Consider the following 16,134-nt stretch of genomic DNA (forward strand, 5'->3'; position numbering starts at 1 on the left):
GAAGCCTGTTGTCTTTTTAATCACATCCTCTGCCCTGCTGTGAGAGTTTTTTACTATGTTACAATACAACTTTATTTTCACTTTGCGGCTGTGCCGTTCCAATACAGAGAGCAATGTCAGGCTTTGCTGTTTTTTTTTTATATATCACAATGATATCAGGAATATCATACATTGTGTGGTCTCCTCCGTTGATGGATTCAAACATTCAGGACAAACTTTTGTTTAAAAAAATCATCTGTTGTACATTTGCAACTGAAACAGGTTTTATGTTGGTTGTTTATTTGTTCTCAATACGCTATCATCTTATCCTAATATTGTCTTTGTCTTCAATGGTGTGGAATTCCCATCAAAGTTTTCCCCTTCTGTTAATACTTTAGGGAATTTTCAAACGTCGGGATGTATGGCTGTAATGCCCCAAGATTTGTTCTCCCTGAAAGAAATGATAGAGTAAGAATATATTAACTACAGAGCAACCTGGCTTTACGAGGTCTGCATTTACTCTTACTTCACTTTAGGTCTACCAATATGTTATGCATAAATATATATATGTATATATATATCAATGTATGCTTTGCAGCATTCCTTTGATTTAAATTTTAAAGCCATGGTCATGCATTAAAAAGCAATTTCATATTTTTGACTGCAGGGTTTAGATGCAAATCCATGGGGCATTACGTTAAAAACTATAAACATCATAAAATAGGAAATAGAAATTAAAAATGGAAGCAAAAATGGGGAACGACGTTTAACTGGTCATTAATAACTGAATGCTTTCTCATTTGTTGATGTGATAAAAGAAAAATTGTATTTAAGGAGGAACACAAAAAATGGCAAGTGTAATGAAAAATAAAACCCATTTAAAGCAAAGTATTTTTATTCACACAAATTTAATAAGATATATAACAACCGTTTGGTCCATAAATATTTAAGGGGAAATAGTTTCTATACACCATCTTTATCAAGAAACAGGGAAACATGGACAATCTTGATAGAACACTTACTGTACTCAACTATTAACACGAAGATCAATATATAAGGTTCTTGGATTACCCAACTATATCTGAAAGAGTGCACAAATGCTTTCTATGACATCGCTGCCCCCTTTTAAACAGGATACACCATAAAAAGATCTTCAGAAATAAGATGCAAAACAGTACAAAACTAGTGAGGCGTCAAAAGGATGTGAATCAGTTAACAAAGAACACATATATCCTGAATTTCACAAACTTTCTCCCAAGTTATAGCATAAGGCACATAGTAGAACTGAGTTAGGCATCTACTTCATCAAGTAGATCTAGAGTACCGCTTTGTTCTACAATAGAACAAATTGTGACGCTCACAATGAAATGTATCAACCCCATTGAAGATTTTCTCTCTCTTTCTTCCCCTCTCTATCTTTCAGCCAGAAGAAACATGTTTTTGGTCTGTTCAGTGGCAAGTGTCATTAAAGAAAGTATAAATATGGCCAAAAAGGAGAACACATGGATAATGATTTCCCACTGGCTGCCTCTTACGACTCCACCTATCTGAGGTCATTTGAATGTTCATGTCAGCTCTACAAATCTAGTCTGCGACGTCGCAACCACTTAATTCCTCACCCCCACTCTTTTTCCCTTTTAAAATCACATCGTTACCCTGAGCAACATGATAATAACAATAATGCACTTTTCACTGGGCAGTATATTGTCACCGTGCAATTGAGTTTAACTGTGGTTCTATGGACATGTTTAATAGTATTTATCCAGTTGACTGTAGTTAATCTATGAGGCCAACAAATCCGGAAAAGTGCTCTGTCATGAAAACAATCGATTACAACAGTGCCCATAAACTGCTCTCCAATCCAAATTTCTCCTGCTGATTTCTAATAATCAAACAATTTTTTTTTTTTATCAATGTGACTGCATTACATGTTGAACAGTTACCACTGTACAGATTGAGGGATTTGCTCCTTTCTCTTTATCACAGTAGAGGTGTGAATCAAGACAAAAATGTATGTTGTGGCTTCAGCATCTACCTGGCATATGAGTTGTAATGGTTAGGTTCTTGTAAAATGCAATTTAGAAGTTTTACATGTAGCTTTGTGTGATATCCCAATGTCCAGTCCCATCAACTCACATTCGGAAATAATTAAAGCCTGTTTTCTGGATTTACCCTTTACAGAACATTCTACAAGTTGATTTTTCCAAATTATTTCAAAACAGGAACAAAAAAAACAAACAATTATCTTTAAATTGGATAGTGCGAACATAGTGCATACATATACAGATTTATGAGGGCAAAATATTCATATTATTTAAAGTTTACCAATTAACCATAAATTAGGAAGGGCTCATTTTATAATAATTCAAATCAAATGTACAAATAAAGTCAAATCAAGTCAAATGATCTACTTTTCCAAATAAGATTCAAGTTTTGGGTTTTCTCCAATGAATTGTGGAATCCATTACAATTTTCTAATGCCGTCCACTTGAAAATGTCCCGTCAAAAATCAATCTCTGCATACTGTAAATCGACTACAGACACGGCTGCCAAGCAGTTGCAAATGCTACACATTAAAATGATTTCCTTGTGTTTTAATGTGGTCGCTGCTGTTCTTGCTCTTGTTGTTCTTGTTTGTGTATACAGTACAGCACTCTCTGTTCCAAGGAGCTGTCTCTGGTTGCTTTAAAGGTGTCAGTTAAAAAAATAAAATGTAAATTGAGGAGAGACAACAAAAGAAAAAACAAAAAAATAAAAATAAAATAAAAAATAAAGCAAAATGAGTCTGCTAGAGATAGCCTGTTAGAAAAGGTTTGTCAAGGTAGTTTGCGAAGGGCTCCCCGAATCATGGCTGTCCAAACTAGAGGTGACGGAGGTCACTACAGTGATAGAGGGGTTTGTCAGGTCTGTTAGTGTGGCCGCGCTGGAGGGGGGGGTCAGGGCCCCACTGTCGGACGAGGGCGGAGGGAGTGAGGTGCCATCAGCCTTATCAACACCTCCATTCTCCTGTCGCAAAACGTTCCTTCTGAATTTGGCTCTTGCGTTTTGGAACCAAACCTGCAAACCAATCCCAGTGTTGTTTTCACTTTTTGTGTTTATGTAGGATTAATTTTTAAAAAGAAAGTATCAAATCATTCCTCTCTATGAAAATACAGTAGTTTATGTATCACAGTTATGACTATATCAAGTTGCTCTTGCCTTAAGTATGTAAATCTTTATATGGCTATTTTCACACATTATTTTGATCTTAAGGGGCAGATGATAATGAGTTAGCTCATTGCTCCTCAACACTGCATACAAGAGTGTGGATTTCAATAGCAAATCAAAACAATAATCCTATCCTTTCAAAAGTGGAATCTGTGGGAATTTGATTAAAATACATGTGCACTCTCTTTGTTAAGATACCCCATAATATCAACAATAAGCTGCAGTTTAAACTACAGTGTCTATGCTCCAGAAGACAAAAGCTAACTTTCTCCTTTCTTTCCCAAAACCTCTGGCAAAAACAACATTTAAGACTCTGCAAGGTTTCAGATATAAAAACCCCTGGATATACAACTAATGACTAAATGGACCAACCAAACAAACAAACAAAAATAAATAAAAGGATGACTTTGGTGAGAATTTGGGGTGTAAAATGAGAGGGGGATGGAGGAGGAGGGGGGGCACACAGATATGGGGTGATCAGATCAGTAAGGAGAATGGGTCTCTGCTTACCTGTAGAACTCTCTTAGTGAGGCCTGTTTTCTGGGCCAGCTGCTTTAAGTCCTTGGCGTCTGGGTTGTGGTTGATGGCAAAGTAGGATTTCATGGTCCGCAGCTGATGGTGCTTGAAGGAGGTCCGCATGCGCTTGGTCTTCTGCGATGGAGGGTAGGCCTGCTGGTCCCGGTCCAGGTGATCGGCGTCGTTCTCATTACAGCCTGGGAGGGCAGAGGGCAGAGCAGGGGGAGGCTTACAGTCCGACTGGAGCAACTGCATGAAACTGTCAGTCTGAGCGGGTGATTTGGTTTTGCGTTAACGCTTAAAACTGTATCTTTCTTAAAACAAGTGAAAAAACTAATTTCTCTTGTTGAAGAATTTCCATGAGACAAGTGATGCTAACTTGAAATAGACCAGATTCCTCCACTAATACCACGATAATGTCACTCAAATCAAGAACCTGCTTAAAACAAGTTGTTTCGCATTGGAAACCAGTGAAATGCTTTTCACCCTATTGGGAGATTTTTGCACTAGTTTTAAGAAAAAATAATATTTTCCAGGCTCAATACTCGATTAAATGACTTGTTATGATGGATAGTTTTTGCAGTGGACCATGGTGGAAAGAGAGTTCAGGGCATCACATTCAGGCTGTTACGCAGTATATGGACCCTCTAACTATAAGGATAAGTGTGGGAGTGTATGTTCATACATTTCCTTTGACCCGCTATGGTAAGAGCTCTATGGTAAATAATGAGATTTTATAAAATATTTGTAGTGTATTATCAGAATATGTCAGTCAATGCCCTTCAAGGAGCAGATTGAATTGATTGGATTGAAATTCGTTTTGGCTGTATACATGTGTATAATGCATTGCTGTGGTTTTCATGGTATTTGTCCTTGTAATTTTTAAATAAACCAAAAATAATGTATATTAATTGTATACTGGGACCACGCCAAAGACTAATAGGCCTAATGGGGCTCATTTGTCAATAGCTCAGTGTGTAAAATACTGAAAGATATTGATATGCAAAAACGTATCTACTAAATCAAATGCACGCATTACTAAATACTCAGCGCTGTCTAATTTACAGTTGAAACCTTTATCATTGCATATATGAAAAATGCTTTACATAAAATTTGAATATTATATTGCTTCATAAATTAGATCTAATGTCTTTAATGCATTAAACGTATCTTTGTAAAATCCTATACTGTTGTGATAGGAAACATTTACATATGAGTCAATTCTATATATAAATAATTACAGTATATGTGTGAATAAAATCAAACCTATTCAAATACTTGCACATTAATTTAGCATGTGACCAACTGTTGAACATTGGTGATTTCTATGATAGCAATCAAAGGAAATCTTAATCTTTAATTCAGTGAAAACACCAAAAGTGACAACTGAAAAATCCTACATTCTTATTATTTGATTGTGATTTTTTTTTTTTTTTTTTTTTTTAAAGAAGCTGCTACTTGTGTTACAATAACAGCCTCTCATAAGAACTCATTACTCACTTATTGTATTGTATATTTACTGCAGATGCAGTGGGAGACTAGTCAGCAAATAATTAGCATATTTTGCATTAATAAGATCCTGACATTACATATGATAGTAGTTGTATTAAATTCCTCTTCTCCACATAACCATAGCGCTGACAATTTTCAGTTTTTTTTTTCCTTAGCTGATATAATATCTGATGAATTACACCAAAACCTCATCATAAAGATGTAGTGCAAATACTGTCTCACTAATCAATTACAGGGTCATGGAAAATTGCAAACCAATTTGAATAAGGCAGATGACTTATTTAGTGACTATATAGAGATTTCATGAACCTTTATAATGAAACATTTTAAACGCAAGAATTAAATGCAAAATCAGTTTGATTTTAATTTAATGGGGCAGTTAGCACAGAAAATAAGCACTGCTTGGCATTGTTATGGCACGTTATGGTATGAATTATATTTTATGAAAATAATTTATTCGAATTAAAAAGACCCCTTTTTCTGACACCTATGTGCCCAATTAATATGATAATAATTAGCATCTATGTTCGTCTGCTCACAGCCTTTGTAGGATTGTGTATGACTCAGATATTACCCACTAGGGGTCTCTATAGCCACAAATACCAAGCTTTACTGTGTGGTGTGCAATACACAGTAGACCTACACCTATCCCTAGCGAAAACAGATAAACATTAATATCCTCACTTTTAGCAGGAATAAAAACCTTACCCTATTTGTCCTGAATATGATTGTCCTGATCTACAAAACGACATATTAATTCAGCCTATAATTAAAAGTTTGTCCTGAAGAGACCGTGTGTGTGTGTGTGTGTGGGGGGGGGGGGGATCAAAGAGCACAAGGCAAAATCTTTCAGTCGTTTCTATATAATTTATTTTTCTTTATCTGGCCTTACTTGAATATGGTAAGGTGGTCTGAAATTCATTATATAATTAGAACAGTAGCAGCGAACGTTTCGGGTGACAGAAAAGGAGAATCTCACCCAAGCAGCAAAAATGCATCTTGTGAAATTATGGACATAAATCTTCCCCACTTTTTGTGGGGGGAAAAAAACCCAAACAAAACAAAATAAATACAAATAATAAACGATTACTTTTCTTTCGTGTTCTTTTCTTTTCTTTTCTACTGTATTCGGAGTGAAACTATTTAGAAAAATAATCCGAATATCCCTAACGAAAATTATCACTATATTCCCATTGGGACTTGAGTTTATAGTGGCTTTTATCGTACTTTATGGTATTTTTTTTTTTATCTTCTTGGAATTACTATAACTAAGAATTACTGTAGAATTTTCTTTGGTATATTTTTACCTGGTGTAGCTCCGTGATATTTTAAGGGTTTTTTGACATTTCTACAGCATCCTATTAAATGTTTTATGGGGTTATAGGCTAGTTATTTTCCTGAGACAATGCTTACATTTTCAGGGATTTACATAATCTCTTGGGATTATGTGTAAAAGTAACAGACCAAGGCATGCCACTACACCAGGCATTTAAACCCAGCCATGGACGGTACAGTGTGTTTTCCCTGCAGCAGGCCCCACTGCAGAGCGCTGCTGCGTCCCTCGGAGCTGCGCTGACCTCCGCATCGGAGGCCTGGGATTCCAACGTCACCTTCAATTAACGAAGAACAATTAACGCGCAGATTACCCTTATTCCTCCTTCACCGGGAACAGAGGAAACTTGGCGCACAATGACAAACTTTCTCAACCGGACACTAATTCGCAGAAAGCGACAACAAAAAGGGGACGCTGCAGGGGGGTCGGGGGGTCGGGTTATAACATTCAACGCTTCAATACCACAGATTAGATGAAACCTAAATTTAACAGTAGTTTAATGTTGCCTACGGCGACTAGTGTTTTGTTTTGTTTTGTTTTTTTGTTTTTTTTTAACGGAAGTGAATATTTTAGCGCTTTAACGTTTAATTGGCTGCACTTTTTACACAACGATCCCAAACTGCCATATCCCCCTACACGCCCCTTATACCTTTATTTTGACCTATATTGGTCTTAATTATAAAAGTCGATGAGATGATTGACAACGGGGTCAAATTTCGATCACTCTCGATACAACACAAGCCATAGTTCCAAGTGGAGAAATGATGGATTATTTTCATGCGTAAAAGACGCACATCAATTAGCCAACGGCCACGGGCTCCGTTATACACATACAGTGCTCACTATCTATTTGCATACAGAACAGATGTATTAATTTCAGACATATAGGCTCATCTCATACAGGTTTACAGAATGGGCATAACGCCCATGTTTTAGGAATTGTCTGGACTAAAAAGCGAGGCTCAACTATCCGTGCGTAATGGTAAAATCTGATCAGAAAATAATAAATTCATTCAATCACGTTCTATGTATGTATGCATGTAGCCTATGTATGTATGTATTTAATCTATCTATCTATCTATCTATCTATCTATCTATTATTTATTTTTTATTATTTATTTAACAAAATTTAAGAAATAAAATAAAATGTAATACGACAACGTTTTGGTCAGCAACATGGAGGGGAGCATGTTGTATAGAACCTAATAATTTCTGCGCTGAATACATAAGGCACACTGAAGTGGTTCCCAAACTGGGGTCCAGGGACCACCAGGGGTCTTTGGGGGGGCTACGGGGGTCCCCAGCAAAATGGGGAATAGTTTAATGTTTAATTTCTCTGTTATTTCACTCCCTAGAAGTTAGTACAGTGAGATAATGTATTCCAATGGTTTATAGGTTTCACTGTTCCCACTGCTGTGCCTCTCAGTACGGTATAGACAGTTATAGGCTATAGGCTAATTCTGCAAGTCATATCTAGCAACTAAAACCAAATTGTACCACCTGAGGGTGTGTGTTGTAACATGTAGCCCATCTCCTTGACGTGAAACAGTTTGGGGAAGACCTCTAAGCAGCATGCCCTCTCACCTGTGTTATAGCTGGCTATGTCTATCCCCATGGCCGGGCTCTTCCTCTTGCGCGGCCTTCCCTTCTGGGCCGTACCGGTGCCGTTGAAGTACGGCAGGGTAAGGCCGCCGCCCTTGGCCGCCAGCTCGGCGTAGTTGAGCTGGGGATGGTAGTCCGGACCCTGGACCAGCGTCTCGAAGTGCAGCCGGCAGTACACCAGGTTGTCCTTCATGCCGAAGTGGTCGCCCGTGGTCAGCGTCTTGTTGCACGTGGTGCACGTGAAGCAGCTCAGGTGGTACACGGAGTCTCGCGCGCGCATCACCATCTCCGAGGCGGATATCCCGAGGTGGCAGCGCGCGCACCTCTGCACGGAGAACCTTCTGGAACAAGGACGACAAACCGTCAAGACTTACAGAGAGACTGACTGGGAAAACACACAGAAAGAAGGCACAGGCGAGTTTGCCGAGACACACTGTATCTAGCTACCTGTCTGTCACTGGGCAGCTAACTTTTTTGGCACATGGACTTCTGTCGTGAGTTACATCACCAGTGACAAAAAAAGTAGCCTACAATAGTGTACCTTTAGCACAGCTACAGTGGCTAAAACCTACACTGTGGTAGCCTATATAGATAACATGATAGCCAACATTTAGGTTACACTCAGAGTTAATAGGCTACATCTGTCCTTTAACCGAGTAACGGTATATTTTCCATATTTTGTTACTATGAAAATGCAAGCTGCTATGAGAATATTTTCAAAGGGTAGCTAAAAAGGTACAGCCTCGGTGACAAAATGGACAATTGTCTGCCTTATTTCTGAAAGTGTTAGTTAAACACTATGGTTATTGCTATATTGCATGGCATTCACGTCAGTACGATGGTGAGATGGCTAATGCATCTCACCTCGGCCTGTAACCGAGCAGACTATCGGTATCTTATTTTCTCTCACAGGTTATTTTATTATTTTAGAACAGTGGTAAAAGCTAGGTGTAGCTTGTTGTTACAGCCCCAGTGACGAAATGTAGGCCTACAACTGTGTAGGCCTACCTGGCTTTATGACCCTATGTTACAATATAGGCTAACACATCTGATCCATAACCCAATAACAACATTTTTTTTCATTGTCTGTTTTCCTATTTTAGGGCATGCTGGCCACTCTGGTAGGCTACTTTTTGACAAAAGTCATAAGGTAGCCTACTTTTTTACAAAAACTATACAGACACCCAGGGACAAAAGGTACAACGGTGTACTCCTTTGTTCCTGACTGTGAATGAAGCACTAGGCTATAGGCTATACTGTTTACGTTACTCTCACAGCTAGGTTAGCTAATACATCTGATCTATAACTGAGTAACTGCACACCTTCACGGGCTCTTAATTTAAACCATGCAGGCCCCAGGGAGAATGTTTTCACCAGAATCACGTTTTGGTAATTAGCCTACGCCTGCTTTGGGCCAATAGGCTTTAACATAATATTCAGGTAAACACACAGAATAGCCTGTTGAATTAGACTAACATTAGCAATAGTATCGCGATATTTTTGCCACGAATTCGTTGTTTGTAAGAGTTTAAATTGTTTTTTTCTATTAAACGAATAGTTTGTCCATTGTGTGTGTGTGTGTGTGTGTGTGTGTGTGTGTGTGTGTGTGTGTGTGTGTGTGTGTCTGTGCGCGTGCGTGTGTGTGTGTGAGGCAGAGTGAGTCAATTCTTCCTCCTCCAGCATATAAGGTAAAATGAGAAAAAAATATTAACCTTAATTTTTCTTACCTGTAGTAATCCTCCTTGCAATAGATACTCCCATCCTTGGCAAAACACGTTAGCTCCGACTCCAACGCTAGTTTACATTCACAGCATTTGAGACACCGCAGGTGCCACTGTTTGTCCACGGCCAGGAGGTAATATCTATCCGAAATCTTGCCCCCACAGCCGGCACACAGCGCAGGCTTCTCCGGGCTCATAGAAGGCATGGTCTGGTAGAAGTTAGAGAGAGAAACATCATGGGAACTACTTCATGCATAAGGACTGATGGGAAATTCTTGTTAAACTCACATCATGCAAAAACAGTAACAATGGGCCTATAATAGCTTTCTGGACATAAAAGAAAATAGTTTTTTTTTCCCCCAAACACCCTACGCAAGTCCTTTGGAGAGAACTTTTAAACTCGCTGCACATGCAGGCTTTGTGTGTCCACAGGCCCCACTGAGCAACTGGGTCCATTTAACACAATGTCTACGAGTATGAATTAAATATGAAAGAAAATTGTAGTTTGATTAGTTTTAACCTCCCGTTCCCTTGTAGCCCTTTATCTGAAGTCCATAGCCAACTAATAAATTCACTGCATTCGCTTCGGAAGGAGGCAGAAAAATAGACCCTATGATAATAAAAAGCTAACAACATAAATATAACATATATATATAAATAACAATAATAATATACCCGTTTTATCAACACAAATATTTATAAATATAAAACTGTGTGCCACAACAATAATTGACCTATACTTTCTGGTGAATTAGCAACCAGCACAAGAACAATAATAATGATAATAATAATAATTATAATAATAATAAGAATAATAATGATAGTAGGCTGCAGTTTTAATCTAATATGAGCTATTTGATTTGTTGAAAGGGGTAATATGTTTCAAATATGTAGAGAGATTTGTAGGCCTAGAATTGCATGCACGTTTGTTGCCTATTTATTATTTTAGTCATGCTTTTGTGTAGATAATTGAGCAGCTATTGAAAGCAAAAGAAAATTAAACTGAGGCCTTTCCAAGTGAGAAAAGACTGTTATGATTTAGTCTACAATAACCTATTTGTTGTCTGACAGTGAGAGGCTATTTCATCAGAAGGGAAGAAAAAGTAGCCTGATAAATTCTCATCACTGGTCTCACAGTAGGCAACTTACCCAAAAACAACTGCACTTTTCCTTGTAGGTTAATAGTGTCGTTGTCACGTAGGGTACAATCAGTTTGATATCAATTCAAAACACAAGTGGACCCGGCTCTTACCGACTCTCTCCCGTTGAGCTGCATGCCCTTGGCCAGGCGCGACTCCGTTTTCGACCTTCTCTCCATCTCCTCCATGATCCCTTGGATGTGATCCCCGGAGATCCCGTGGAAAAGCATGGCTCCCGGTCCTGGACGCAACGTGCAACTGCCTGCCTCTGTCTTGCAGCCCACAACTTCCATATACTGTACTGCAGCGCTGCGCCCCGCTCTCTCAGCGCATCCAAATGGGCTCTGAGGCTCTGAGAGAGGCACACAAAACAGCACAACACAACCCAAAGACTCAGATCACCTCCTCGCCAAAAGAGTGCAAAGGCAACTGGAAAGAAGAAGAGGAAACTACAACTCGATGGAAGGCTGATGGGTGGGACAGGAGGAGTGGTGGTGGTGGTTGCAACAGCTTTTCCTTCTTTCCGTAAATGTCTCTCCAAAAAAAAATATAGTCCAAATGATGCGACAACCGGTGTGGTGGTGTTGTAGTGGTGGTGGGGGCTACAGTATACAAAAAAAAAAAATAATGACACAAAGTTTTGTTGTTGTTGTTTTTTTGTGATTTCTCTCTCCCGATTTCCTAGTTAGGGGTTCCTTGGTGCTTGGAGGTCAGGTTGGGACTGCCTGGATTTGAGAACCGTGTCCTATTTGTGAAGAGAGCAAAGCCTGCCCAGTCTGAATAATTTGGTAGGAGGAGTTCCTCTCTCTCTCTCTCTCTCTCTCTCTCTCCCCCCCCCCCTCTCTCTCTCTCTCTCTCTCTCTCTCTCTCTCTCACCATCGCCACTGATTTCTATTCACCAACAAAGAGCTGTCACTCTTCCCTCAAAACCCCCGGTGCTGCCTGCGCGGAGGACTACTACTTTATGGTATTGACATTTTCATTACTTTCCCCCCCCCCATTTATACTTAACAGGACAGGACGGTGGCGTGTAGTCATGTACTGCATAAACTAATATGGACTTAGAGTAGCTCATGTGTAAATATACTATTTATTATACTATTTATTTAAACGGTCTAAACAATCTCTAGCATCTTATTCTAAATTATAATAAAAAATCCTTTGGCATTTTATTGATAGAGACAGAAATAGAAGTTAAATGTTTCTCCTGCATGACGTGTATAGGACAGTTTAATTGTGAGCATGAGGTTTTGTCATGAAATGACATTATTAAAACTTCTGCATTTCAATTGCTGGTTTAATGTGTTCTTAATCAGGTGTTTGGGTTGTCCTAAAATAATGTAATAACTGTGTGTGTGTGTGTGTGTGTGTGTGCGTGTGTGTGTGTGTGTGTGCGCGTGCGTATGTGTGTGTGCGTGTTTGGGGCGGGGCAGTGATCAGTGATAGGCTATAGGGCGGAGACAGGTTATATTAACCAATTTGAAAGAATAGGAAATTGTTTTATAACACAATAGCATGATATTTTAATTGAAAAAATAAAACATGCTGCTTTAACCTCACTTATGACAACCTCTTTATAAAAACAGGATAAACACACACCAGGCCTTTTTCTGAGGACCAGTGTGATAGTGTATAAATAATATTGTTTTTGAGTATTTGATGAGGAACCTATCCTTGTGCTCTCTTTAGTGGGAGAAAAATGTCCTCTCCATTAAACAGTATCCTATACACTCAACTGCAACTAATAGCCTAACTCACTGCCGAGCATTCATTAACACGGCCCTTGTCTTTTCACTGTCTCTTGAATGAGGCCGAAACCCTGTTTACCTACAGGAGAGCTGATCTCATGATGAAACGCATGTATAAAGCGCAGCTACAGCAACAGAAGTCATTTCTCCTATTTGTGACGGCCAGCGTTGTATAGTGGTAAATTAAAACAAAAGACTCCTGCAGTCAGTGGTCACCATATGGAAAACAACCACCACTATAAACACAAATCAGTTATATTTTCAGAAAAACACATTAATTTGTGTGTTTTATTCCGCATATAAATTGCATCAGTCTGATGCTACTTAATACAACGAAGAGGCGAATTTATAGGCTACCAGAAAGATTTATGCCGGTCTAAAAAGATGGGAAAACTCTATTCCGCAAATGAAAGGTGGGTAAACAATATTTAGGCGCAGGGTTTACCGTCCACTAATGAAAAAGCTTAAGGTCTACACTTTGACAAACACACACTGGCTTTGACAGCTGAAGTATAATCCTGTCTAATATCGAGCTACAGTCTCCGTTTGCAAGGTCGATGAATGAATAGTTTGTGCCATAAAACAATAGATACAAGCTGGATCTTGCACTCGGCTTTGGGCCCATTAATAGATTTACCGAGGCTCAGTGGGGTTTGCAGGTGTGGATGCTTCATCTCAAGACGTGTTACATTTTCATTTGTCCCCCCATGAAGTTGTGTTGCCTTTAATTGGGGGCCCCTTGATAACAGCGCTGAGACGAGGCTTGAACCCTGGACGGGCTGGACCTGCAGCTGCTCTAAAAAGCATAAAGTTAATTTGCGCTCTGTCAATGTCTCACCACCAGCCACATAGCGGCGAAAAGACACACAAAAAGGACACATGGATTTCATTTCACCTGGACAAAGACACCCCGAGAGAGATGGTCAACTCAGCTCCGTGTGATATTTAATCTAACTGGTGTATTTTTTTTCTTCCCCGGGAATTAAATAAAGCGATTATATGATTGATTAATTAAAAAACTGGACGTATTCACAGAGTAGATTGGCCATCATTGCAAGAAGTAAATGCTACTATTTTTATGAAGCCATCTGTTATGCAGTTAGTGTTGATGAAGAATACTGTATAGACCCGTTGCCTCCAGCAGTGACATTTCACTTGACTGAAGAGGGCTTAACAATGTGTCAGTGAACACCAAGGAATTGAGGGAATAATGTCTTTTGTGTTAGGTGCTTTTTGTTTGTTTTGTTTTGTTCCTTTTTGTTTTTATCTAATTAGGATTTTACCTGCAACTGACGAAATACTTTTTTTATTTATGTTTATCCATGCCCCTTTATTGTTGCTTTATAAATTTATAACGTGACAATTGAAAAATGTCTGCAAAGATATTAGCCCTAAGCCAATAAACCAGCTCATGCTTTTTGAGAAAAATAAATAATTCTCAACATTTGACTGAATCGAAGTCAGTCATTCTCTTTCGAAATGCTTTCTTTAAAAATACATTATAGCCTAATTAAGGGATCTGGATAATGTTATCTAACAATATGGCATTCCTGGTTTGAAATAAATCAAATTAAATAAATCCGAGCGCTTCTGTGTCATTTTTCGTTTAGTCATTGAGAATGATTTGCCCTAATTTAAGATTTGTGTTTGAGATTATTATTGTTCAGGGATCTAGGATCTTGTTTGGCCAAAAGGCATTGAAAACACCCAGTACCCTCTGCCTATTCATGCACTACACTGTGCTCCATTTCTAATGTTCTTCTAAAAAAAAAATAAAAAAAAAATAACAACAATGTAATAACCAGTTCTATATAGGCACATTTAAAATGGCGTATAGTGAGCCCAGGATGGCTTCTGACTTTTGTCGCTTGAAATTTCTCATATATCGCATTATCTCCAGTGATGCAGTGGCACATAAACATGTGGAAAAACTATGACCTCCAGTCGGTGGTCATCATAAGGCCATAACACCAACTAGCCTAATAAAAACAAAAATCAGCTCTACTTCCAGAAAAGCATCAATTTATGTTATTTCCCTCTTTTAAAAAAAAACCTATGCCCTCTTATAACCTACATCAGTTTGATACCACTTACAATGGTGCACACTATACATTTACATCATTAAGATTAATGTCAGCCTAAAAAGGTGCGTTAACACTATTCTGCAAATAATAAGGTGGGTATGCTGAGTTTAGGTGGGCTTGCCCTCCACTACATCCCTGTTATCCCGAAGAGGAGAATATTACCTATTTCATTCTATTCCTCACGCATCAAGTCTGTCGCGCATTGTTTTGCACGCTTTCCTCTCTCGTTCTTTGTTAAACAGCCTCCACAGTAATATTTCCCCCCCATTAAGACATATAGAAATGGTCTTACCTGAGGCTGTGGTCTGTGTGAGATCCCAGTAAAGCGTGCTGGGTGAGGCGCTCCGGACTGTGCGCACTGTGGAGAGGAGACAGAGGAGACTCTGCCGGTAGATGGGGGCTGTTCCTTGTTTCTGCTATAGTCCTAGTGAGCGTCAATTAAAACACAAGGCATTTAAATATTCCTCTGCCATATGCAGACAGCCCTCACCACACCACAGCACGCACAATGCACAGAAAATGAGAAGCCATGAGCCAATAGCCTACTCAGCATGTAGGTTTTAACCAGTGATGCAGTGGTAAATTAAAAGGTGGGTAAACTGTGACCTATGGAGTCGGCGATCGCCAAAGGGCAAACAACCACCATTATAAACAAAAATACTGAACATTTCTAGAAAACCATACAGTTATGTTCTTTTTTTCCTTAAAAGGCCCGATCTTCATGTGACTTACATGATGTATCCTATGAATTTAGGTCATGAAGATTTATGTCAGCCTAAAAAGACGAGTAAACTCTATTCTGCAAAAAAAGATGGATAAACTGATTTTAGGTGGGTTCAAGCACACAGCCCTTAAAAATTCTGCTCAAAATTTATAGTCATCTATATCAGCGCCCTTATATGAATTCACACTGCACGAGATGCAAATCAAATGAGTATTACAGCCCTAATTACACTGGTTGGGTAGCAGAGGTTTGTGTGAATAAATCATTAGGTAGGTTCATAGTCAAACGAAATCAGTCATCAAATCTGGCAATGATCTGGAGCACTACAAAACACGCCTGTAAAAACAACAAACAAACCCCAATACTGGAGATGGAACGAGCCTACCAAATCGAAATCACATTCGTAATGGAGGTAAAATAAATAATTTCAGATCATTTATTTTAATCTCGATTTGGATCCAAATAAAGGAGAGTAACCTAAATCGAGCTGTTGAAACGAAAACCCATGCTGAAATGTAATTCATGCTAAAGACTATAGGCTGGTACACTGTATTTATTTGATGGCCGAT

General features: G+C 38.8%; 1 protein-coding gene across 3 annotated transcripts; it reads right to left on the bottom strand.

The window, feature by feature from the left end:
• Positions 1–373: 373 nt before the first annotated feature.
• Positions 374–11,302, bottom strand: lhx9 (LIM homeobox 9). 3 transcript variants are annotated; one of them, XM_071524060.1, is made up of 6 exons: positions 11,123–11,302; positions 9,877–10,079; positions 8,132–8,490; positions 4,749–4,754; positions 3,697–3,899; positions 2,782–3,036 (listed from the first exon to the last, which is right to left on the bottom strand). In XM_071524060.1, the coding sequence occupies exons 1-6, from the start codon at positions 11,300–11,302 to the stop codon at positions 2,782–2,784; spliced, it is 1,206 nt and encodes a 401-aa protein (XP_071380161.1). The 3 variants fall into 3 exon arrangements, with proteins under 3 accessions (XP_071380163.1, XP_071380161.1, XP_071380162.1); XM_071524062.1 differs by lacking the exons at positions 2,782–3,036; positions 4,749–4,754 and adding an exon at positions 374–430; XM_071524061.1 differs by lacking the exon at positions 4,749–4,754.
• Positions 11,303–16,134: the final 4,832 nt, after the last annotated feature.

Source organism: Centroberyx affinis, unplaced genomic scaffold, assembly GCF_046629955.1.
Source record: "Centroberyx affinis isolate AG114_WGS23_722 - 3 ecotype Tasmania unplaced genomic scaffold, CSIRO-AGI_Caff_v1 ptg001140l_1, whole genome shotgun sequence".
Lineage (NCBI taxonomy): Eukaryota > Metazoa > Chordata > Actinopteri > Beryciformes > Berycidae > Centroberyx > Centroberyx affinis.

Excerpts from the sequence above, each read along its gene's own strand:
- lhx9 (XM_071524060.1), bottom strand. The coding sequence starts at position 11,302 with ATGGAAGTTGTGGGCTGCAAGACAGAGGCAGGCAGTTGCACGTTGCGT. Across the intron at positions 10,080-11,122 it reads AGCTCAACGGGAGAGAGTCG|ACCATGCCTTCTATGAGCCC; the intron begins GTAAGAGCCGGG and ends AACTTCTACCAG. Across the intron at positions 3,037-3,696 it reads TCACTAAGAGAGTTCTACAG|GTTTGGTTCCAAAACGCAAG; the intron begins GTAAGCAGAGAC and ends ATTGGTTTGCAG.